The following is a 23,642-nucleotide window of genomic DNA, read 5'->3' on the forward strand; positions in this document are numbered from 1 at the left end:
TCCTTTTTGGGCCACAGAAAGAGTGCCCTAGCTGTGGCTTTCCACCATGTTTTCAACACAGCACATGTAAGCGCTGCACTGAAGATGCAGCATGATGCCACCCACCATCTGGTCAGGTGAGTGGTGTGGGGGCAGAATTGGAGCAGCTGGCGTGCGGTTGCCACATCCCCACGCCAGCTGTATAACGCCGGTCTGTCGAGCCTCTATGTTACAAATTAGTGAGCCACTATGTCAAGCCCCTATGTTACAAATTACCTCTGAGCACATGTTCTGCCCAGGAATTTTTCTGCACAAGACATGAGTCCACAGTTCAGGGAAACACAAATCAACTCCTGGTTCCCCCACACTTCCACCTTTCTTGAATTTCAGTAGCCTAATTCACTAGATATGGGCCAATAAACTGAAGCTGAATCTTAATAAAATGATTCCTTTGTGCTTCTTAGATCTTAATTGCCCTGGGTTGCACTGCACTCCTCCCAAAACAAGTACAAAGCTTTGGTGTACTGCCAGCTCCAATTCTGTCATGGGGGCGCAGGTGGACTCTTGGTGACAGTTTTAGCCATTTCTTCACAGGAATAATCTAGCCACGGTAATGTATGTGCTAGTGAGTTCCTAATCAGACTGTTCCAATATTCTACCCTGGGCTTTCCTTGAAGATAACATGAAAGCTGCAAAATGCACAGAAACCATTGACACCAATCTTAATAGGACCTGTCAATAATTCCTCCGGCGATGATGTGCAAAGCCATAAATGGCTTAGGACTTTTGTTACTTTAGAGAGCACCTCTTCCTAAATATGCCTGCTCAAGGGCTGAGGTCAAGAGAGGCCCTCTTCTGTGGCCCACCAGAAGGATAATACACTGTGAGAAGAAATGGGAGAAAGCCTTCTCTGCTGTGATATCCCAGTTGTGGAATAATTTCCTATTAGAGGTTTGATTACTGCCAATGCTGGTGTAACCCCAGCAACAAGGGGGGGAAAACCACATGTGTTTTTGGGACTTGACTGAATCTGTCCAAATCTGCACATATCTGCAGTTATCTGAAAAGGTTTTGAACTGACTTAAGTACTCAGATGGGTTACATTTGTTTTGTGTATTATTTTAACTTTTTAAATTGATAAAACCAATTTTACTGTATGCTACCATGATATTACCGGGGGGGGGGGGGGGGGAGGAGCGGCGGAGAAATATAAATATTACCATTGTTATTATTACTATTACTACTCCTACTCTTATTTAGAGGGAGGATGTTGTTGATACTGAGCAAATGAAAATCATGAACTCTTGCTAATTTACTATAAATAGATGAACACATATGTTCATTAGAGTGTACCTATATACCAGTATAGTTATGATCCCACAGTTATGCAGCCAATTATACAGTAGGTGACATAGCCCTAAGCTCATCCACTGCACGATCATCACATAGCAATCCAACATTCAACTTAGAAGTGAGAAATATTTCTGTTTGTTTGCTTGTAGAACAACTGGTTTAACTAGGAAGCTCAAATATGCAATTTCTGAAGAAATGCAACCCATTTGCTGAATGATATCTAAATCAATGTAATAGCTGACCAGCAATCTACATATGTTTTTCCTATCCCTGAATTCACTTTCCCATGAGATATGTCCTTAAAAGCCACATAACTATCTCAGAGTTACATTGAGGGAGAGGCGGGAAAATATAAATAAATAAATGATGATGATGATGATTATTTTACAATAAATACAAAATACTCACCACTGCGTGGACGGCTTTTCCTGAGACGGTAACAATCCAGACATACTCCAAAGCCACATTTGCGACATACCCAATGAATATTGAAGAGTGTTGTTTCACATACATCACACATCTCCCTCACACCACGTACAGCTCTCTTCCAGGCCACTTTCTCTGCAACAAGGGGGATGGGAACTCAGTTCAGCAATTTTAAAAAGACCCAGGAGCATTGTCAGATATATCCAAAGTAAGTACACACTGAAACATGCCATGTAACTTTTTTTCTGGGGGAAAGGATGTTGACACTAGCAGAAACATTTGAGAAATTCAAGGGGGGTGGGACTCTTTGCATGCATGAACTTCCCTGTAAAGCTTCATGTTCAATTGAGGATATTATACAATACTCTTAAAGATTGGCTTCATATTCAGCCACACTTGGGCTCAAATCAGTGGGACTTAACATAACTGATACTCCATGTTGAAACACTGATGGATAACTGCACTGGATCCCCAGAAGCTGCCCACCATCCACGAAACTCCAAATTTCACTGAAATGCTGGCAAGAAAGTCCCTCTGTACTCCTTCCACTGTAAACAAAGTTCATGGTGACTGTGTACCTTGATTATAGAATGGAATGTACTCAATCTTGGGAGCCTCTAGGAAGCACAGTCTGTCTAAAATTGTCCCTACATAAATGCACAGGTATTGCTTCCACCAGGTTGGAAGAAACAACCCCACATCTGCTAGGGATCACACATCTTGTTTTTAAGGAAGACTTTGCTTCTGGGAGACTTGTTTATGACAGAGAGGGGATTCTGCTGCTGTCCAACATCTAACATTTGGTAGCACAGGTGACACATAGAGCCCAGGTCACTTGTTCACTCCAGCATAAGACCTGGCACAGATAATTAGTACTGCTCGGTGAGACAGCACAATATGATATTAATATGACACTCAAGAAACTCTATACTCTTGTCAGTTAGTTATCTCAGATTTACTTTATTTAGCTTGTTCAAAACTGGAGAGAAAGAGTCAATCCCTCTTCTAATCTGCAGAAGAACTCCATTCAGCTATCCAGTATTTGCAAAAACAAATTCATGTAACTCGCTAATGTAATGATTTAAATAAACAATTCCTTCAAGTTTCAGTGCATTATACACATATGTAAAAAGAAAATCACAACTCACGATGTGGCTCCACCATCATCATTGCCTCCTTCTCAGACATAACTAGCTGACAGAACTGGTCCCCAACATTGGCCAAGATATATTTAGAAGTCTCTAGGTCAATCCCTTCTGCTGGGGATGATGATGGGATCCACAAGCTCATAGCATCTGGGTCACTCTGCTGGGGATTCAAGAATCCCTCCACTCGTAGAATACCCTTCCGAGTAAATATCAGTCTGAAATAAAACAGGATGAGCTTGTTAAAGAACAGAGTGGCTATCAACTTTTTTTTCTTTTTTTTGGCTATCAACTATTTTCAAAAGGAACTTGGAGGGAGAGCCTTTCTCCAAGGCTTTAATTAGCCTTGTGCTTTCCAGATGTCTTGGATTTCAACTCCAATGATCCCTTGCCCTTGAGTTTGTTAGCCCAGGGATGATAGGAGACAGAATCCAAAACAACTTGAAAGTATTAGAAAACTAACACATTTGATCCGTTTATTCCTAAAAATAATAGGAAACTACCCTTATTAAAGAAATTTGCATAACATTTAATAAACAAAAAAGCTTCTAAAGGACAAAGACAGTAAATCCAATGCCACAACTGAGCAATGTCTCTGACCATGAGGCTGTCAATGTTTGAAACTGCTGTTTTAACTGTTTCAAAAGTGGATTCCAGGATTGTTTTAGATCATTCTTAAAGTTTTAAAAGAGCATTTAATGTGTTTTGAAAATGTTTTTGTCTTTGTATCGTTTTAATTGGTTTTGTGACCTTGTGGGCTGTGAAGTGATACAGAAATACTTCAAATAAATACTTAAAATAAATAAATAATCAACTAAAACACTCAACATTAAACCATGCACACAAGTCGTGAGAACTATGCCAAATGCATTAGATGAGTTTGCATTGCCAGCTTTATATAAATTAATCAGCTTTCCCACTCTAACTGGTTCTAAGCTTGTTTAACCACATTTTCTTCCACATTAGTTTCCTGCTAAGCTACCGAGCCTTTTGTATATTATTAACATCTTCAATTACCACATATTTGATGACATACACTAAAATTAACAGCATGGAGGGCAAGATTCATGCAATGAAATAAATGAATGTAGTAAAGGCTATTATGTTTCCAATATTTTGCTAACACATGAACACTCTTTGGCCAAGTGTCCATTTTGCATGGTTGATTGATTTAAAATCAAGGTTATTTTTAAACTGTAATTTAAATAAACAGGAAAAACAGTGACATTAACATTACATTTAGACCTTCCCATTTTGTAATGCACACATTACAATTATTCAATGTAATAACATCTTAGTTCACAGCTAAATAAATCCCACTAACACTGCATCCGAACTGCAGAAACAATCAAGGTTTACACCACTTTAACTGGCATGGCTCAATGCTATGAAATTATGGGAGTTGTAGTTATGTGAATCATATAGCCTTTTCTTTCAGAGCTCTGGTGCCACAACAAACTATGATTTCCAGAATTCCACAGAATTGAGCTGTGGTAGTTAAAGTGGTGTCAACCTAGATTATATCTACAGTTTGGATGCAGCCTAAAATGTTAATTCAAAGCTTCTAATCATGCTACTTAAAAATCGTCTGTGTCACTCAATTATATAAATTTAAAGATGGAGGCTGAAGAGAAATCCTGTGAAATTTGGTTTGACTTTGTGCTCAATATCAAGCACATTAAGGAACATCATTTATTTGAACACAACAAAAACAATCCAATAGTTAAGTGTGCTGTAATGTAGACCAGCTGCTTAGGATTTCTGAGAAACTTGGGTATCCATTACTAGGGACACAGGATTTCTTTATTATGTAGAAAATCAATGTACAAATGACAGTAGAGATATAAAATTTCTGGAATTTTTTTAAATGAGGTTTTTTTTCTAAAAGAAACTGATTTTTTTTTTTTTGGGTGGGGTGTAGTATTCAGTGTTGCCAACAAGCCTCGAAGATAATTCCCGGAAATGTCTGTCCAAAACCCACTGAATCCCCCCAGATCACACGGAATATTCAGTCACAATTCCCAGAAAATTCCCATAATGTTAAAATGGCAGATGTTTTGCAAATAAACGTAAATATAATTGAATAAAAATAATTGTAACTTATTTCAACTCTCAAAATCACCATTGAACCAAACAAAGAATCTTTCAGTCCTTTTAAGATATTTATTTTGACATGAAGGGGGTTCAGGAAGCTTTGTGCCAAATAGAAATGTGTTCAGATGCAACCACACTGCAGAAATAAATCCAGTTTGAAACCCTTTTAGTTGCCCTGGCTCAGTACTAGGGAATCCTGGGAATTGTCTCTGGAGTCTGGAGTGAAGATGCAGCCTGAGTTGGGTCCAAGACACACTGCAGAAATAATCCAGTTTGAGACTGCTTTATCTGCCCTGGCTCAGTGCTAGGGAACCCTGGGAAGTGTAGTTTTGTGAGAAAGAGCTCTGGTGCCAAAATGAACTACAGTTCCCATGCATCTGAGGAAATATGCTTAAGTCTAGGAAAGCTCATGCTGCCAACTTTTCTTTCAGTGAGACTCAAAAGTGCTACAAGATCTATCTCACTATCATCATCATCACCATTATTATTATCATTATTAAATCCAAATGCAGCTGAAGAAGTAGCCTTAACCTGGCAACACTGATATCCTGTAGACTCATTCTCTGGGGCTGTGATCTGGAAGTGTGGAGGCAATTCCCTTGTCAAACCAGGGAATCCTGGGAATTGTAGTTTGTTGTGACATGTTGAAACACTGCTTTTACTGGCAGCCAGGGCTCCATGCATGGAATTCTGGGCTTGGTGGTTTGCCCAGAATCCCATCATCGCAGGGAGCCTTGCAGTTAGAAGCAGTGCCAAACTGGATTATTTCTGCAGTATGGATGGCAATGGAAAAGAGAACGAAAAGAGAGCCACAAACCAAATTCTTGGAAGACAGGGCAGCAGGGGTGCCAACTGACCAGGTGCTCTGCCCATGCTCAGAGGCAGATTTAATCACTAACACAGACACACACACACACACACACACACACACACACACACACACAGAGTCAGGAACATCGCATTCACATCACACAACCCAAATGGTCCTCACAGTACAACAGCAACCCTGAGAGGTAGGCTTGGGGCACTCTGTCCAAGCTCAGGAATTCAGAAATCCAAATGTCACTCTCAGGCACACACAGAAGTCCACAACATCAAGCCATGATACCATGATCAAGTATTGCCTTTGTGTGCCTTAAAACTTATGTCTTACTTGGAAATCCAAGGCAATTGGGATTAAGCCAGCCAAGATCCCTCACTCCCTGCCTCTCTCCAGCACTTTTGCCCCTGGAGCCTAAGAATGCCTGGGGGGGGGGCAATAATCACTGTCCTCTCTCTGATTGGCTGAACTATTCCTCCAAACGGGCTTGCTCCGTCCTGGCTCTCAGAGGGAGTCATGAGAGAGAGAGAGAGAGTTTTCTCCAGCCCTCTTGGCTGAAAACTGTTACACTCCAAAGGGTTTTGGTTGCTCTGCAGCAGGCTGCAACTGAAACTGGCCAAAGGCATGGAAAAGGCACTGAATTAGAGCAAGGCGTGAAAATCACACGAAAAGCTCTGAAAAGTCCCCGTTTTCGTGTGAAAGTCGCGAAATTGGCAACACTGGTAGTATTAGCATCCTTTATAGATCAAAAGTCACCCTGTTAATTTAAGAAATAAAATGCACTATGTATATACATGCCTTGATATAAAAATATTATGTTTGGCATACTAAAGGTATACTTTTTTCAAAAAATAATTAAAAATTGAATTTACTTTTCAAAATATTACTGTTGCAAATGGAGGTAAAAGGTCCTGGACTATACGGATCCTTTTTGCCTTAGTCTATTTATGGAGAGCAGGCAACCTCCACCCGGTAAAAATAGAAGAAACCATCAGCAACATCAAAGTAAAGATAATTATTTGTCTCCTTTAGTATTCTAAAGCACTTATTCTCATAAAAAGAAGAAGGAACTAAAACCAGAAATTATAATCTGAGATCCATAGTAAAGATATATATATATATATATATATATATATATATATATATATATATATAAATATAAATGTTCTTATTCAGGCAAGCTCATTAAAATCATGACAGGGTGGCTTTTATATGGGGTATGTGTTTTAGAATATTTTTTAAAACTTCTCTATGTTTTTAATCTTAATTTTATATGGGTTTAACTAGGCTATTTTAACTGGTTTTTAAAATTGTTTTAAAAGTGTTTTAGCTTGTCAGCCACCTTGGGCCTTTTTGGGAGAACAGTGGCATAAAAATAAAATAAATAAATGCTTCCCTGATACATAGCTTTTAGAAATAATATTGGGGGAATAAATATATGAAGACTCTGCTGTAGTACTGTACTCATCATTCTAAATGAGAATATTCCATAATATTTTCCCCCATTTTTCTAGAAAAAAGTACCATGGGGGGGCATGCTCTTTCCCCCCTGAATTTATCCATTTTTTTACCCAAGCCTTCATGCCCCCTGCTGACACTGTGAAATATGTATCATTATCACAGAAATAAATGTAAGACCATCATGTTTGCAATGCTTGCTCAAAAATCAAGTATTTCCCACATGATTCATTATCTTATATAGAAAACCAAGGTTTAATTCAGTGCTGATTAACTTGTTGAAATGTAAAATTCAACATTTTGTTTTTAAAGAAGTGAAATATTTCAACAATTCTTACTTAAACTAAAGATCTATTTTATGTTTTGCTTTGCATTTTGAAAATTCATCATTATTCTGTTGCAAGTTCACCAGCCAGTTTCCCCATACTGCATGAAGAAGCCCTCAGAAGCTGTACCATGAATTGCAGTTATCATTACAGAAATGGCACAGAACTCTTTAACATGCTGAAATTACTTACAAAGTGTTTTGTCACATTTAGAGAGAAGAAATTCTATAGCGAACAGCCAAGAAATATGAAGACTAATTCTGAGAGTTTCATTACCTGCGGAAGTGAAAGAAGCGACAGGCCACAGTGGAGTCATCCTGTTCCTGTTCCTTGAACTTTCGGTAGCGTTCCAGCCGGCACTCTCGGCATTTGTGCAGGTGAGGAGCCACATTGATACAGGAGCCATCTTGGAGGAATGGTTCCCCTGACTGCTTCAGCTTCCTCACCTTACTCATGTCTTTCAGTACAGACTGGCCAACTATGAAGTAAAGAGCACTTCAATTAAACTACAGCAGGATATATAATGTTGACTTTTATAAAATATAATTCTGCACCAGGGCTGTGGAACTTGTAGCCCTCAAGATATTGCTGAATTCCAATTCCCATCATCCAGTGAGGCTTGCCAATCATGAGATACATTGAGAGTAGTAGTTCACCAACACTCTTTATGGAAAGCAAGAGTGCTCTTTACCCTACCTGACATCAGGGTGTCTCACATGTATACGAGTCAAGACATATAGGCCTGATCCAAGTACACTGTATGCCATATGGTCAATGCAGTCGCCCCTCTTTTTTTTGTGGAGGATCCATTCCAGACCCCCTCGCGAAAACAGAGTTTCACCTATATTCAAACCCCATTGGCTTTAATATAGGCATGGGGGCACACAGGCGTGCACCATAGTCACATGCTCCATTCACTCTCCCTCCGTTCGACCCTTGTGCATAAGTGAAGGACATGAGTCCAAAGACTATGAGAAAGGAGGGAGGACTGTACTACATATGTATAATCTCTTGAACAAAACTAATACCCAGTATGCAAATACCAGGAAACAGTAGTACTGAATATGATCACTCACACATTATGGTTAGGATTCTGCCTCCCCCCACAACTTCATTGTTTATATCAAAGAATCCTTAACTTATGGCAAATGATTCCCAGACTCCAAAGTAAGAGGGTTCAAAAATATGAAAAGACAGTAGGAACATATATATAACTGTTTTAAGCAACCATTCCCAAGTTTCCATTCAGTTCACATACACACTTTCAAGAACCAATCTTATCAGCAACCATGGCTTCAAAAGAAGAGCAGCAAGTCAATTTTTTAAATCCAGCAAAGGCTTACAACTCAGCCTTTACCAAAAATGATCTCCCTGTAGACACAGACAGACTCTTAGGTTGTTGTTATTTATTTAAGAAAGCATGCTCTATTGAGCAGGAATGCTTAATGAGATGAAAAGTAGGGTAATACTGTACTTCCATATTTCTCTACTGAAACAAGAAACCAGAAATGGGCAGTGAGGGGGTGGCTGGGTCCTATCACTTAACATCAATCTGTCCACTGGACTATCAGGGGGACATTATGGCACCCAAGACTAAAATAATTTCCTGTCTCTATTTAAACTGAACTCTCACATACCTGAGCAAAAAAAAAAAAAAGGATGTCATTATTTCTCCAGAACTATATGTAGTTGCCAGCAGTCCTAATTAACCCTGTGTCCTAAATATATACCTCTATATAATTTCTTCACTACTATATCTCAGTGATCCAAGATTACAGTATAAAACAGCATCCTATGTTCCTGAGTTAGGACACTGGCCTATTTGACCAAGTGTTGACACTGGTTATTGAGGGTTTCAGGAAGTTCTTCTAACAATTTGCAGATGCAAGAGATTGAACCTAAGATCTTCTGCACGCAAAGCATGTTATCTATCATGAAAGGACAGGTTGCTTACCTGTAACGGGTAACGAGAGCTCATGTATGAATTCACACGAATGGATTATTCTGCGCCTGTGCAGTTAGCTTCGGAACCTTCCCAGAGCTATTAGAGGCGTTTTGGTGGGAGCCCCGTCCACTCTCCAACTGCCCAATTGGGCCGGTTTCCCGGCTAAACCTTCAGTTCCATGGACGCTGAGCAGCAGCTCAGAGCCAAAGGACAGGTAGGGCACAACTGTGTGGGGAGGATGGGTGGGATTTGTGTGAATTCACAGATGATCACTCAAAGAAATAACGTTACAGGTAAGCAACCTGTCCTCCTTCGTGGTCTCTGCGAATCACACAAATGGGTTAGACTGACAAGCTTCAGTCAGGGGAGGAGGAAGTGTCATGCCACACAAGAAAGGCACACTGATCCCAAACAAAATGACCATTTGCGAAGCCAAGCCCAAGGGCACACAACATGATAACGAACAGTCCCGCTGATATGATGGCTCTACAGAGTCAAGCAAAAAAACCAGTACTTAGACGTAGTGGAAACAGTCACCAATGCAGGTGAAACATGCCCACTGGGAGAAAAACAGGCTTGCCAGTTAACCATATGTTGTACAGACTGTAGGTAAACCTTGATGGTCCATAATCAATAGCAGGTATAAACCAAAGTCAGGGAAAACCCTTGACCTAGATAGGATAGGTTTGTTGGTAATGGAGATTATGCCAAAGCTACCGAATCAGTAAGTGGCATTAAAGCGAAGGAAACTGACTACTGTAAGTGGCTATTGGAATATAGCAAGCAAGAATGTTTGGTATACAGACACTGTCTAATCTGAAAGGTATATTGAAACAAACATGAAGGCAAAAGGCTTGCACAATTGTGAGGTTGTACACGTCAAGACACTGGTACCTAGGAAAGAGGGGCTTAGAAAGCTCTCAAACTCGAAGGTGTGTCATTCAAGGAATCTTGAAAGTAGTAAAAAGGGCAGTGACCTCATAAAGCCTCTCGAAGCCATGATTTGGAGATTATGGCATTGACAGACACAGCCTAGAATGGTAAGTAGTCTAGGGCTAAATGTCTTCTTTAACAGAGTATAAAAAAGACAATCTGTGCTCAGCAATGAGATGGTTGGGAAGTCCTTTCATAGAATGATGTTGCACTGGAGAAGAGCTCCAGTAACAATTTTTGGAACAGTGGTGGACATTAGAGGAGGAATAATACCTCATCTAGTCACAACAAATTTCTGACAAGAAAAAAGTAAGAAGATCGCAAGATCCAATTGTTGTGACACACAAGATATGCTGTATCTGAGCATAATGTTCCATGCTATCAGCATGAAGCATGCAGATCTTGGCTGAAATGACAAGAAAAATCACAGTGGCTGGTATGATGCCAAAAAACTAGTCACAGCATTGTAAAGTGAAGGAATACCACACTGTCAAGTTGTAGGGAATCCCTGTGGGGATGGTATCCTATGATGTGATGTCCTGTAGAAGTTGTATCAAGGACATCATGACATGTCAGGAACAGCCAGAATGGATAAGCAAACAGTAAGGCAGGAGTGAGATGCTGTTAATCCATCAGGTCCTGGGAACAAGTTTTTGGAGCCGTGGAGCTGGATGAGACTTCAAGCATTATAAAGTCTAATTTCTAACCAGGTGGCGCAAAACACCAGGCAATATGACAGAAATCATCATAGTGTTATCTCTAATGCTTAGGAGGAACGACTCTAGCTATATCATTAATCCACAGCAGCATGTCAGCATGAGCAGAAGGGCTTTGAGATCATATAACAGTGTCTCAAAATCCCTTATCGTGAAGGTCCAGGGCGCATAATGAAGCATAAGGTACGTGTGTAAGGGCATAACAATTAGGAGGAGCACAAGATTTTCTTTACAGGAGAGAACCCCCAGGAGATTTGCAGAATGCCCTTGTCGGGTTGTAGGTGGAGGTCTGAAGTATTGCCACCTCACCCAATGGATGCCTTGGACAGAGGTTCAGGAGAAGTAGGATGTTATGACATCAGTCGGCCTGGAGAAATGGGACAGGTATGCACAACTCAAGATGTTAAAGTATCCACAGGGGTGGACAGATCTTCAAATGGAGGCTCGAAACAGAGAGATGTCTCCAGAGGATATTCCAGAGCAGAAATGGAAACGAATTGAAGCAGTTGTTCGCCATCTGTTCCTAGAAAGAGGATGGCATTGACAGGGACCCCTTGGAAGGGCCATGGGCATGGAAAACAGACGTTTATTCCCCAGTATATATAGTGGTCCTTGGTAAAGAGGCACCAATGCCTTGACTGACATTCACATGGGGAAGTGACAGAACATTTTCCTTGTTAATGATTGTCTCTGAACAATGCTATCAAAGCCTCTCATGGGGGTAACAAGACGATCACAGTTGCACTGGTACCGAGTGCATAATGGTAATGTCTCTAGGTATAGAGGAAGCAAACCAATTTATGAGTATTGATAGCATAATCATGACGGCCTTTCATATGGTGAAGGATTATCGGTACCAAAAGCACCTAGGTTGTGCCCTCAAGATTATGGGGGACGACTCAAATATGAGACCTGAATGTTCGCATTAAGTGGCGTTTAGCCGTCCCCGGTTGAGGACAATTTAAACCATCAAGGGTATCTGTATATAATACCATGCAGCCTGAGAGGAAGGCGGTCCTCATAATGTGAATGGTGATGTCGTCCATCAGTATGGAGGGAGCAGCACGTCTTCCAAATCAGCTACCTAGGGATAGCAGTGATGTGGGGTCTCGGTATGGAAGGAATACGTACACTGTATAACCTGTCCAATGACAATGGCATCCCTTGATACCGAGAGAGCAACTTAAAAAACATCTCGGTTTCAAACGCGCAAAGGTAGACTTTGGCACAGACCATAACCATAACTCCAAATCAAAGTTAGCATGCTTGGAGCCAAACAAGTGATCATTGGTAGTGGTTCGAGGGACAAACTGTAGGAGCCATAAGAGGTCTCGAAAGGGAGGGGACAAGCATGGCCCAGGATCTGGCAGAGCACTCACAAGTAGTGGCTCTCAGCACCGAGGAAACACTATGGTCCCAAATCAGGGAGGCATGAGCCAGTGGTGCACCTCGATAAGTAGAGGGGAAATCATGGCTCCAAATTGACAGAGTGCTCGCTGGTAGCTGACCTCAGTACAGAGGGGGGCAACTATGGCTTCGAATCCGAACCAGCATCAGCTGCATTAGACTGTTGAGAACCATCTATCACAGCCATGAAATCAACCAGGTGGTGCCAAGGAGTGTGCGGCGATACAAATAACAGCCCTCAGAAACTGAAGGGCCAGCTGCAGTTGAATCCTCTTGTGCAGCTTAAAACGGTAATGACGTTGGGCCCTTAATATTTGTTCTCCCAAAGGAATGTCAGGTCAGAATGAGGTCATACCATGATGGCAACCTGGCTACCACCTAATACTTGGGGAAGGTGCCAAGTAAGATCGCCTGTAGGCCAATCTGGGACACCTCAGAGAGTCAGGGGCTCACAAGCATCAAAGCAGATATGCAAGGTTTAACCCCGGAGAGTCAGGGACCAATGAGGACAGAGGTAGGCTGTGAGCCAAACGGTTCCCCCCTGGAAGATTGAGAAGGATAAAAGTGTGGCTTTGACCCAAATAACCCGAGTTGGGGCCGATGAGGGTTGAAGTTGGGCTGCAAGCCCATCAGTATGACTCCTGAAAGCCAGGGACTGATGAAGATCAAAATGGGGAAGCCAGCCAATGATGAGGATGTGGAGAAAAAATATGGCAAAATTTTGTTTTATTCAATCACATTAGCGAGAATAACTTTGGCGCAGAAGTGGAAAGATGTGAAGATGCCTGATCTAAAAGACTGGTTAATCAAACTCTATGAGGCAATAGAGATGGACAAATTAACTTTGGTGTTTAGAGGAGAAGATCTGAACAGTGTGGACCAAACGTGGAAACCTGTGATGGAATAAGAAATTTGGAATTCTAACCCATGCTTGATATATTATAACATTGTACAAACTGTGAATGACATAACAGTCTTTGTAGATAATCCGATAGATAACATGGTATTACAGTCCTCGTTAAAAGAAATGTAAGATATATGTATAGGTGTGTAGATATACATATATATTTTTGGGATCAACGATACAGATCATGTTCATTTAGTCTCGTCAGTTTTCTCGTAGTTTAATCAATTTGTAGATGTTTGGGTGAAGTCACAAAAAACCATTTTGAAGAAAGAAAGTTACTCTTATCTTGAATCTGCACAAACAGAGAAAGAAAGGAGAAGGAAGTAATCTGAATGTTAATATGAAGAATGGATGTTAGGATTAGAAATTAGATAGAATAGGATGGAAGGTGTATGCATGAGATAAGAAAATATCTATGGAAATTAGATCCATATGTACATGTTCTATTTTGTAAAGGTAAGCAAACTTGTATGGATGTTTTTTTTAAATTCAATAAACTTTAAAAAAAAAATGGGGAAGCCAGCCAATTGGTCTGTTCCAGAGTGTCAGGGATCGAGGAGGGTCAAAATTGGCCTACAAGCAAATCAGTATGACTCCAGAGAGTCAGGACCAATGAGGATCAATGTCAGGTTGCCATCCAGCCAGTATGACTCTGGAGAGTCAGGGACCGATGAGGGTCGAATTTGGGCTGCCAGCCAACCGGTTTGACCCCGGAGAGTCAGGGTCTAAGTCGGGTTGCAAGCCAATCGGTATGACTGTGGAAAGTCAGGGACCGATGAAGATCGAAGTCAGGCTGCAAGTCAATCACTTTGACCTCAGAGAGTCAGTGACCAACCGATGATGAAGTCAAGCTGCCAGGCAATCAGTTTTATCCCAGAGGATCAGGGACCGATGATGAGTGAAGCCAGGCTGCCTTCCAATTAGTCTGACTAAGGAGCGTCAGGGACCAGCGAGGATTGAAGTCAGAAGCAGCCGATGATAACTCCTCCTCAGAAGAATGAAGGCCCTTAGCCATGAAAGATGAGGGGCCATGAAAAATGTTTTCTTTAGCAATGGGAGCGGCTCAAGCCGAGCAAAGAGGAAGGCCAGTGGCCATTTTATAACTTTTCCTCAGAGAGATGGGTGCCATTTTAAAAGTTTCTCCCCAGGAGTACAAAGGGACTTTGTCAGGTGTGCCAGTGAGGCGGGCACCCCTGTAAGAAATTCTCCTCAGGAGAAAAAGGGGGCTTTCCCAAGGGCGCCCGCAAAGGGGCAACTGTTCTTAAAAAAATTCCCTCAGAAGAACAAAGGAACTCTACCAAGCGCACCAACCGAGGTGAGCGGCCATTGTATGAGAAGCATTTCCTCAGAGAAGGAAAGGGCCTTGCCAAATGCCAAGGCCAGGCAAGCGGACGTTAAAACAACTTTACCTCAGAATTTAGATTCATATTTAAGTACGTGATTTTCTGTGAAGAAGAAATCGCAGCGCAAGCAGATTCATATTTAAGTATGCGCCTCCCTAAGAAATTGCAGCGACTGGTTTAAATATGAAGAAAGATGTTAAAAAATTACCACCAAAAGGCAGACTGGTCCTGTCAAAAAGAATGTGAAAAGTCTGACAGGAAAATGAGTCTCTGGAACTGAGGGTTTAGGTGGGAAAGCGGCCAATGAGGCAGTTGGGGAGCAGTGGGCGGGGCTACTGCCAAGACGCTTCCAAAGCTAATTGCACAGGCACAGAATAACAACCCATTTGTGTGAGTGGCAGAGACCAGGAAGAACAACTATGGACTTGTGCACTTAATGCATGTCTAAGAACCTTATTTTTCTCCTGATGTCTTGTTTTGACTGTATAGTTATAAAAACAATTTTCTACTCTGCTTTTCACCTCAAAACGTTCCCAGAGTGGCTTATGGGGGAAAGATTCACAGAGGAAAGCACATGACATGGTTGACCATATAGAAGATGTGCCAACACAGGACTGAGCAGTGCTAACTTCAGCCTTTCCCATATAACTAAAGTCTGCCTTTAAAAATGTTCACCTTTGAGGGGGGCTGTGCGAGGCCTGCCCTTCGGGGCTTGCTTCCCTTTTCCCTTGCACATTAATAGTTCAGCATTCCGCTCGCCATTGGGACCCAGTTTCCCAATCAGATGCTCTGGGATTCCCTTCAGACAAGCTTTGGTGTGCAGCTGCTCCTCAGAGTCACTCATGTCAGAGAGGTCACTATTGGTACTGGAATCAGAATCCTGCTTAGATGGCATGCTCCGTTCATCGAGAGAGAACCTTTTCACAGTTTCAAAGGGGGCTTTGTGCTCTGGCAGTTGCTCTGCTTGTGATGAGAAAAAGCCAGACGGATGTCTGCCAAACACATTGGAAAAAGTTTTCATAAGAGGATTGTCCTGCTGCCCAGGCCCAACAGATGGCTTTTCTTCTGTAGGACTGGAGGAGAGTGTGGGCATTTCAATAGGCTGTGTCAGGCTGCTGACAGGTGAGTTGGAACGGCCATTCCCCAGTGTAGATGAGCCCTGAACACTGGCAAAGAGAGTTGAAGTAGGAGCACTGGAGAGCATTTTGGAGGAATCTGTTGTTATAAACAAGCTTTTCTTTTTAGCTAAAGAGTCAGCTGAGGTGTGCAAATCTGGCCAGCTAGAAGCTGTCTTGGAACCAAGAACTGAAGGAGGAGTAGCAGATACTCCTGGTTGAGATGAGGAAGCAAAACTACTGAAAGAACTGGGTTCTGATTTTTCTGCAAATGCCAGGAAAGGGTTTGATGGTTCCTCTCGTGACAGTTTTGGAGGCTGCAAAAAAAGATTCTCATGATTATCTGGAGGTCGAGTGCTCAAGAGGTTTCGTGGAAAAGCTGGCGTAAGGGTGGGCATAGACTCCCCTGGCAGCTTCCGCTCCACCGAAGTGCCCAACTGAGTCCCAAGTTTAGCTTCTCCTGTAAGAGATTTGCTTTTGCAGATGCCCAAACTCAAATTCTCTGTACTTTTTTTTAATGAGTCCTCATTTGCAGGTTCTTCAGCCAGATTCTCAGATAAGGCTGTGAAATAATGACTGGAGGGACGATTCTGAGACATGCACTGAAAAAACAAGTTCTTTGACAAATCAGAATCTTTCTGAACCTCATGACCAGTGCTACTACCAAATGAAAATCCAACAGGCTTCTTCTCTGAAGCAAGTACTCCATTGGACTGGCTTCGCCCACTGTCAAACACCAAAGATTGAGAAGCACTTGATTGTGCCACTCCAAATCCTGGAGAAGCCAACATTAAATTTTGGGAACTCTGAAACAAAACAAGATATCAGTTATTTCTCTCTCATGATCTATAATTCAGAACACTTTCCCCATCCCTGTTAAAAATTTCCCCAACAAACTTTTCAGTTCTTACCAGTTCATGCCACATCATGAAAAAGAAAACAAAACAAAAACAAATAACTTGTTCAACAAATGCACTTGGAAGCCTGCCTATGCTAAATGACTAGTCTTCCAAATCTGAAGACAGGCTTTGCAAACTTGCACTTAGAAAGCTAAAAAGGATACACATGGAGAAAAAAATCATTAGGTTTTTTAAAATTAATTAATATGCCACCTTTCCCCCAGGTTCAGACCCAAGGGGGCTTCCATAACTACAAATTAAAAACATTTACAGCTCAACTGAGATACTGTGATACAGTGGTTAGAATGCTAGATGGGGACCTGACAGATCCAGCTTCTAGGCAGCATTGAGTCCTGGAAATTACTAATGGAACATTTTCCACCCAAAACCTGGCTTTAGAGGGTTTGCCAAACCCACCATGTCCTAATTCAGTTTTTGGGAAACACAAAAGGCTGCAGAAAGAAAAGGGAGCAATCCTTCTTAATGTTGCTGGGTTCTTTGCATTCGGCCAGCAAAAACCTTTAGATCCTGCCGCAAAATTTTATCTGTTTCTGAAATTATACTCTAAAATATCCATGTTTATATTGAAATCGTCATTCTGAAATTACTTTATAAAACAGACTGCTTCTTTTAAAAAAGTGTCAATTGCCATATGCCCACCTTTTCCTCCATAATTACTTTTTCACCTCAAAAAGACCCCAAACAAAAAACACCTGCTCTTTAACCTCAAAAAAAAAAAAAAAAAGTTTTACCAGGGAAATCAAGGCACACTAAACTATTGGATTTAAATTCCAGGTTATGATGAAAGCCATCATCTTTCTCATAACCTATGAAGACAGGGAAGAAAATACTGTACATTTACCAACACACCAACAAGGTATTAGCAGTTTATAAAGGTTTTTAGATTCCTATCTGCCTGACAATACTTTTATACATTAATTCAAAGACATAGCTATGCCAGTCTGGAATATCAATATGAAAAGGGATCTTGTAGCACTTCTGAGACTAACTGAGGTCCAAAACACACTGCAGAAATAATCCAGTTTGGGACTGATTTAACTGCCCTGGCTCAGTGCTAGGGAATCCTGAGAATTGTCATTTATTGTGGCACCAGAGCTCTCTGGCAAAGAATGAATGAATGAATGAATGAAAATGTATTTATATGCCGCTATTCCTATATAGATCATAGCGGTTTACAACATAAATGATACAATTATAACAACATATATCCCCAACAGTGTAAAGAAACTTCCCATACCAATTAAAAGCTATACGAAATAGAGCACGCCCACGCCATACGCAGCCTTGAGCATATATGCTCAAGCTGCGGGGCATGCGCAGGGCGGAGCATCCCATTCAATTGAATGGGCACGCGCACCCGTTGCGCCCCGCGCGCTCCCGCACCACCGTGCACGAGCCCCATTGTTTCCAATGGGGGTCGAGCATAGACGGAATTCGCCTTACGCGGCGGGATCTGGAACGGATCCCCCGCGTAAGGCGAGGACGGACTGTACTCTAAAAAAACCATTATAGTACAACCATAAAACCATACTGTTAAAACCATACAATAAAATAGCTGGATCGAACAATATGCGAGAGGGGAGAAGAGGAAAGTATTAAGGCACATGGGGGAAAGCTTGACAGAAAAGAAAGGTCTTCAGATTTTTCCTGAACAGATCTAAAGAGGTGACAGAGCGGAGCTCGTCGGGCAAGGAGTTCCAAATCTGCGGGGTCAAGATGGAAAATGCCCTCTGTGAAGATGAAGTATATCTAGACTTCGGAACTCTTAACAGATGTTTTCCGCCCGATCTGAGAGTGCGGGGCGGATTGTATGGGGAGAGGCAGTCCTCCAAGTACCCTGGGCCCAAGCCATTTAGGGCTTTACAGGTAATTACCAACACCTTATATTGCACCCAGAAGCGAATGGACAGCCAATGTAGATCTTGCAATATAGGTGTTATATGGCTAGTCCTGGAACATCCAGTAACCAGCCTTGCTGCCATATTCTGGACCAATTGTAGCTTCCGAGTTTGGTACAAGGGTTGCCCCATGTAAAGTGCATTACAGAAATCCAGCCGAGAGGCTACCAGAGCATGTACCACTGTTTCCAGGTCCCCTCAGCCCAGTTAGGGTCGCAGTTGGCGTATCAGCCAAAGCTGATAACAGGTGCTCCTGACCGTCACATCCACCTGAGATGGAAGGTGGAGTGACGAGCCCAGAAGCACCCCCAGACTGCGAACTGAGTCCTTCAAGGGGAGCGTGACCCCGTTCAGGACAGGTGGACAAATATCCTTCCCCGGGCCTGGGGAACCTATCACGAGTACTTCCGTTTTCTCTGGATTCAGGCTGAGTCTGTTTTCCCTCATCCAGCCCATTACCGACTCCAAGCAGGCATTTAGAGTATAGATGCCATCCTTAGTCACTGCATCAGTCGGAGACACAGAGAAACATATTTGGGTGTCATCAGCGTACTGATAACACCGCGCCCCGTATCTCCAGATGATCTCTCCCAGCGGCTTCATGTAAATGTTAAATAGAATGGGGGACAAAATCGCTCCCTGAGGGACACCAGATGTAAGGGCCCTCTTATCGGAACGACAGTCCCCCAGTTGCACCATCTGGAATCTACCCGAGAGGTAGGAACGGAACCACTAGAGCGCAGTGCCCCCGATACCTAACTTCCTCAGGTGTTCCAGAAGGATACCATGGTCGATGGTATCGAAGGCCGCTGAGATGTCCAAGAGCACCAACAGGGACACGCTACCCCTGTCCATGCCCAGACGGCGATCATCAACTAAGGTGACCATGGCAGTCTCAACTCCATAGCCCGCCCGAAAGCCGGTTTGAAATGGGAGGCTAAATGTCTTACAGAACTACAGTTCCCAGAATTCCATAGCATTGGGCCAGGGCAGTTAAAGCAGTCCCAAAATGGATTTTTTCTGGAGGATGTTTTGGACCTGAGAGAAAAAGACTGGTACCACAAACTTTCACAAATTTAAGTCCAGTTCACAAGATGAAGAGTTATTTTAAGATCTGCGACCATATTAGCAGCACAAAGTGTCTGAATATAATAGGGTGCTATAAGAATGCTAGCAATTAAATACTAGCTGTAAACAACTTACCTCTCGCTGGGACTGCAAACAGCCTGTTTTCTGTTTTTCCTGCCCAGTAACTGCTGACAGGCCAGCATCTGATGTCCTCACAGTTGTTGACGTTGGTCCAGCTGTTGTAGCTACTGCAGAGGCAGCCAATGGACTGAGGCTGGCTTGCTCCAAGGGTTTTGCCATCTCTTGACTTCCAGCTCCACTCAGCAACGCTTGGGCAGCAGCTGAAGAAAAGGAAGTGAAGGGCACAGGTGTGTCACCACCTACTGGTTCATCTTGGACCACAAGAGTTCGGCCATTTTCCTTTGTGTACGTGGCAAAACGTATACTACGATTAATTTGAGGAACAGAAGTGGGTAGCTGCTTGGCTTTGGGATCCAGAGCTGTGTCACCACTGATGCTTCCTTTCCAAGCTCCCCTGGTTGCCTCACCTCCATCATTTCCATTACTATCCACTTCACCCCTCTCCTTGAGTTTCTTTGTAGCATGATCACACCCAGCCTCAGAAGCATTTTTCCGCCTTCGTCCATCTTTCCCATCCATGCCCTCTTTCTTCTTTTTCCCCTTTGAGGATTTAGCTCCCTTTAGAGAACCTCCCTGTAACAAATAAAAAGCACAGATCACTACAAGAAACAGACAAGATTTGTCATCTCTATCTGAATTAAAGAAATTTAAACATTCTACTACTAAAAAGCTGCTTTAAACAATACTAAAGACCATTATTCAGCAATACAATGGGCTGTTCAAAACTTATTCACACCATTTATTTGTATCAGCATTCTATGAATTTGAAGTCCCATGGATTTCACTGACAGTGCATCCACACTGCAGAAATAATACGGTTTGACACTGCTTTAACCACTTTGGCTCAATGTTATGGAATTCTTGGACTCATAGATTGTTGCGGCATCTCCCATTAGGGGAAGAGGAAGTAGTAACTTTGCCCATATTTTCAGCCAACATTTCAAGTGTTAATTGAGTCCTGACTTCTGTGATTCAGCCAGTATCTGCAAGCACCCCCTTTCCCCCTTAAATAATTGCTTACATTATCACCAGATAAAATATGGTACCTCATTCAAAGGAGAAGTGTCCATCATTACATGAATCAGTCGGGGATCCACTGACTTGATTTCACCAGTCTGATTTTTATGTAGGGAAACAACATGCCAGGTTAGAGAAAAAGAGGAAGCCAATATTAAAAAGTAAGTAAGTAAGTAAGTAATAATGATTGTATCCTGCCTCTCCCTGTATTGGATCAAGGCGGGTAACAACAAACATAAGAACAATAAAAATAAAACACAACAAACCACAAGTAAAAGCATAGGGAAACATATAAAATCCAATTCCCTATCTCCCTCCCACCTTAAAATACCATTAAAAATGACCATTCCCAACTGGAGAGTGAACATTCTGAGGAGGTCAATTAGGGAATGCCTGCCGGAAGACAACCGGTTTTATTGCCTTCTTAAAGGCCTCCAAAGATGTTATATGGCGGATCTCCTCCAGCAGGTCATTCCAGATTTTTGGAGCAGTAAGCACAAACCCATCATGAATAGAGATTAGTTTCTTCAAAACCCATCTTCAAATTGCTTCTTCCAAAGCTGTGGTCATGTTTTACAATGTTTTACATATACAGTGGGCCCTTGGTATACGCGGGGGATCCGTTCCGGACCCCCCTGCATATACCAAAATACATGTACACTCAAGTCCCTTTTGTTCCCAATGGCGGTGCATGTGTACGCGCGCCGCCACTGGGAACAGAAGTCCCTGGCCTCCCTTCCCTTCCTCCCTCTTACTTACCTTTTGGGCCTGGGAGGCCTCCGGGCGCAGCGGCTTGGCCTCCTCGCCGCCGCCGTGGGACAAGCTGGGTGGCGGCGGTGGCAGCGGAGGCCAAGCCTTAGCCTCCTCGCCGCCACTGTGGAAGGGCCCGACTGCGGTGCTGGAGGCCTCTTGGCCCCCAACAGCACCGCCACCGGGCCTTTCCCACGGCGGCTACAAGGAAGCAGAGCCACCGCACCGGAGGCCTCCCAGGCCTCCAGCGCCAGCATCCAGCCCTTCCGCAGCGGCTCCAGGAGGCCGGGTGCTGGAGCTGGAGGCCTTGAAGACTTCCAGCGTTGCGACTCGGCCGCCTCACTGCTGCCGTGGGAAAGGCCCGGTGGCGGTGCTGTTGGGGCCAAGAAGCCTCCAACACCGCCATTGGGTCCTTCTGCGGCAGCGGCAAGGAGGCCGAGGCTTGGCCTCCACCGCCGCCGCCTGGCTTTTCCCACGGTGGTGGCAGCGGCGAGGAGGCCTAGCAGCCCAGGCCAGAAAAGTAAGTAAGGGTGAGGGAAGGGAGGGAGGCTGGGAGGGGGGAAGCAAGGAGAGGAGGGGAGGAGAAGGAAGTTGTCCCGAATGGTGGTGTGGTTTGCCATCCGCAGATGCTCAAATCCGCGGATGGCAAATCCGCCTATAAGGAGGGCCGACTGTAACAGTTTGTGCCTTTTTTCCCATCCTTTACTGTATACAGTATATCATTTTCCGAGAAGCTAAGTATGAATACACCTTTCAAGTAATATCAGGTAATATACAAGGTTGATTCAGCAATCTGAAACCAATATATTTCCTTGAATTAAAGAATGGAATATTCTATACATTTCCTTTGAGGCTACCTTCTATGGTAGTTAATATACTGAGGGGGTTTGGATATAGCGTTAAACCATGGTTTAGTGTTCTATGCACAAGCTGCAGTGAGTCTTGGTCCTTTGTGCCCCCTGGTGTGTGCCAGGGAATGGAAGCATCCACTCTTAGTATTAAACTAACCAGACTTATATCCAAACTTGGTAAACGCTTGTACATTTGAATTCTAATTAGCAAACAAGTGAATATCATAATCCAGAGTTTAATCCTTGGTAATCAAAGTCTAAACAACTCAAAATGTAAAAGAGAATGCAGAAGAATCCACAAGCCACAGGCTTGTCACAGGTAAGTATATTATGCTGAACAATGGCTTAGCATTATGCCTGAACTACCCTACTGTGTGATCCAGCCAAAACTACAGAAAAAACTTTCACACCTCAGTCAAAACCACCTCCATCAGACGAGTCATAGGATCTTGACAGCTCACAACAGCAGAGACCCAACTATTTTCTTCCTCTGGCTGATATACATTTACACGTTGCCCTTGGATGGTGTAAGGACCTAAGGAGAAAGTTCCACAAGAGAATACCATCAGTCAAATCTGTACCACTCCACCAAGAAGTCTTTGGCAAGAGTAATAGATTTAAAATGCATTAATTTTATAATGGAGCACACAAACCAGATTTACTAGGACTTTTTTCCTGGAACACAGAATAAAGTCTTTTAACCAGTGGTACATCTATTAAATACCTTAAAGACACCAGATCCAGTCAGCTCTTGGAAACTAAACAGGGCCAGTTCTGGTTTGGACCTGGTTATAGACTGCCAACAAATACCAGGTGATGTAGGCTCTATTTCAGAGGAAGGGATTGGCAAAACCACATCTGAGTACCCCTTCCCAAAGAAAAACCTATGAAATTAATGGGGTTGCCATAAGTTGACTTGAAGGTGCATGTGCACATGCACAGAGATATATACCAACAGTAGGATACAAAAATAGTTTTGGGGAGTATATAAGGCTTTCAAAACAATTAGTAAGAACTCTCTCACATGCAA

General features: G+C 42.7%; 1 protein-coding gene across 6 annotated transcripts in view; it reads right to left on the minus strand.

Moving 5' to 3' along the window:
* The window catches only part of KDM3B (lysine demethylase 3B), a 71,981-nt gene that overhangs the window by 22,361 nt on the left and 25,978 nt on the right, over positions 1-23,642 (minus strand). For 5 of the 6 annotated variants that reach the window (XM_042449855.1, XM_042449859.1, XM_042449858.1 and 2 more), the window contains exons 5-11: positions 23,023-23,147; positions 21,041-21,109; positions 19,989-20,567; positions 15,528-16,773; positions 7,878-8,079; positions 2,907-3,121; positions 1,741-1,893 (exon numbers count right to left, since the gene is read on the minus strand). In XM_042449855.1, the coding sequence (XP_042305789.1) occupies positions 1,741-1,893; positions 2,907-3,121; positions 7,878-8,079; positions 15,528-16,773; positions 19,989-20,567; positions 21,041-21,109; positions 23,023-23,147 (2,589 nt within the window). The remainder of the gene's footprint in view (positions 1-1,740; positions 1,894-2,906; positions 3,122-7,877; positions 8,080-15,527; positions 16,774-19,988; positions 20,568-21,040; positions 21,110-23,022; positions 23,148-23,642) is intronic. The other variant, XM_042449860.1, reaches the window with a different exon arrangement.

The sequence above is a fragment of the Sceloporus undulatus genome, chromosome 2 (assembly GCF_019175285.1).
Source record: "Sceloporus undulatus isolate JIND9_A2432 ecotype Alabama chromosome 2, SceUnd_v1.1, whole genome shotgun sequence".
NCBI classification, from domain to species: Eukaryota; Metazoa; Chordata; class Lepidosauria; order Squamata; family Phrynosomatidae; genus Sceloporus; species Sceloporus undulatus.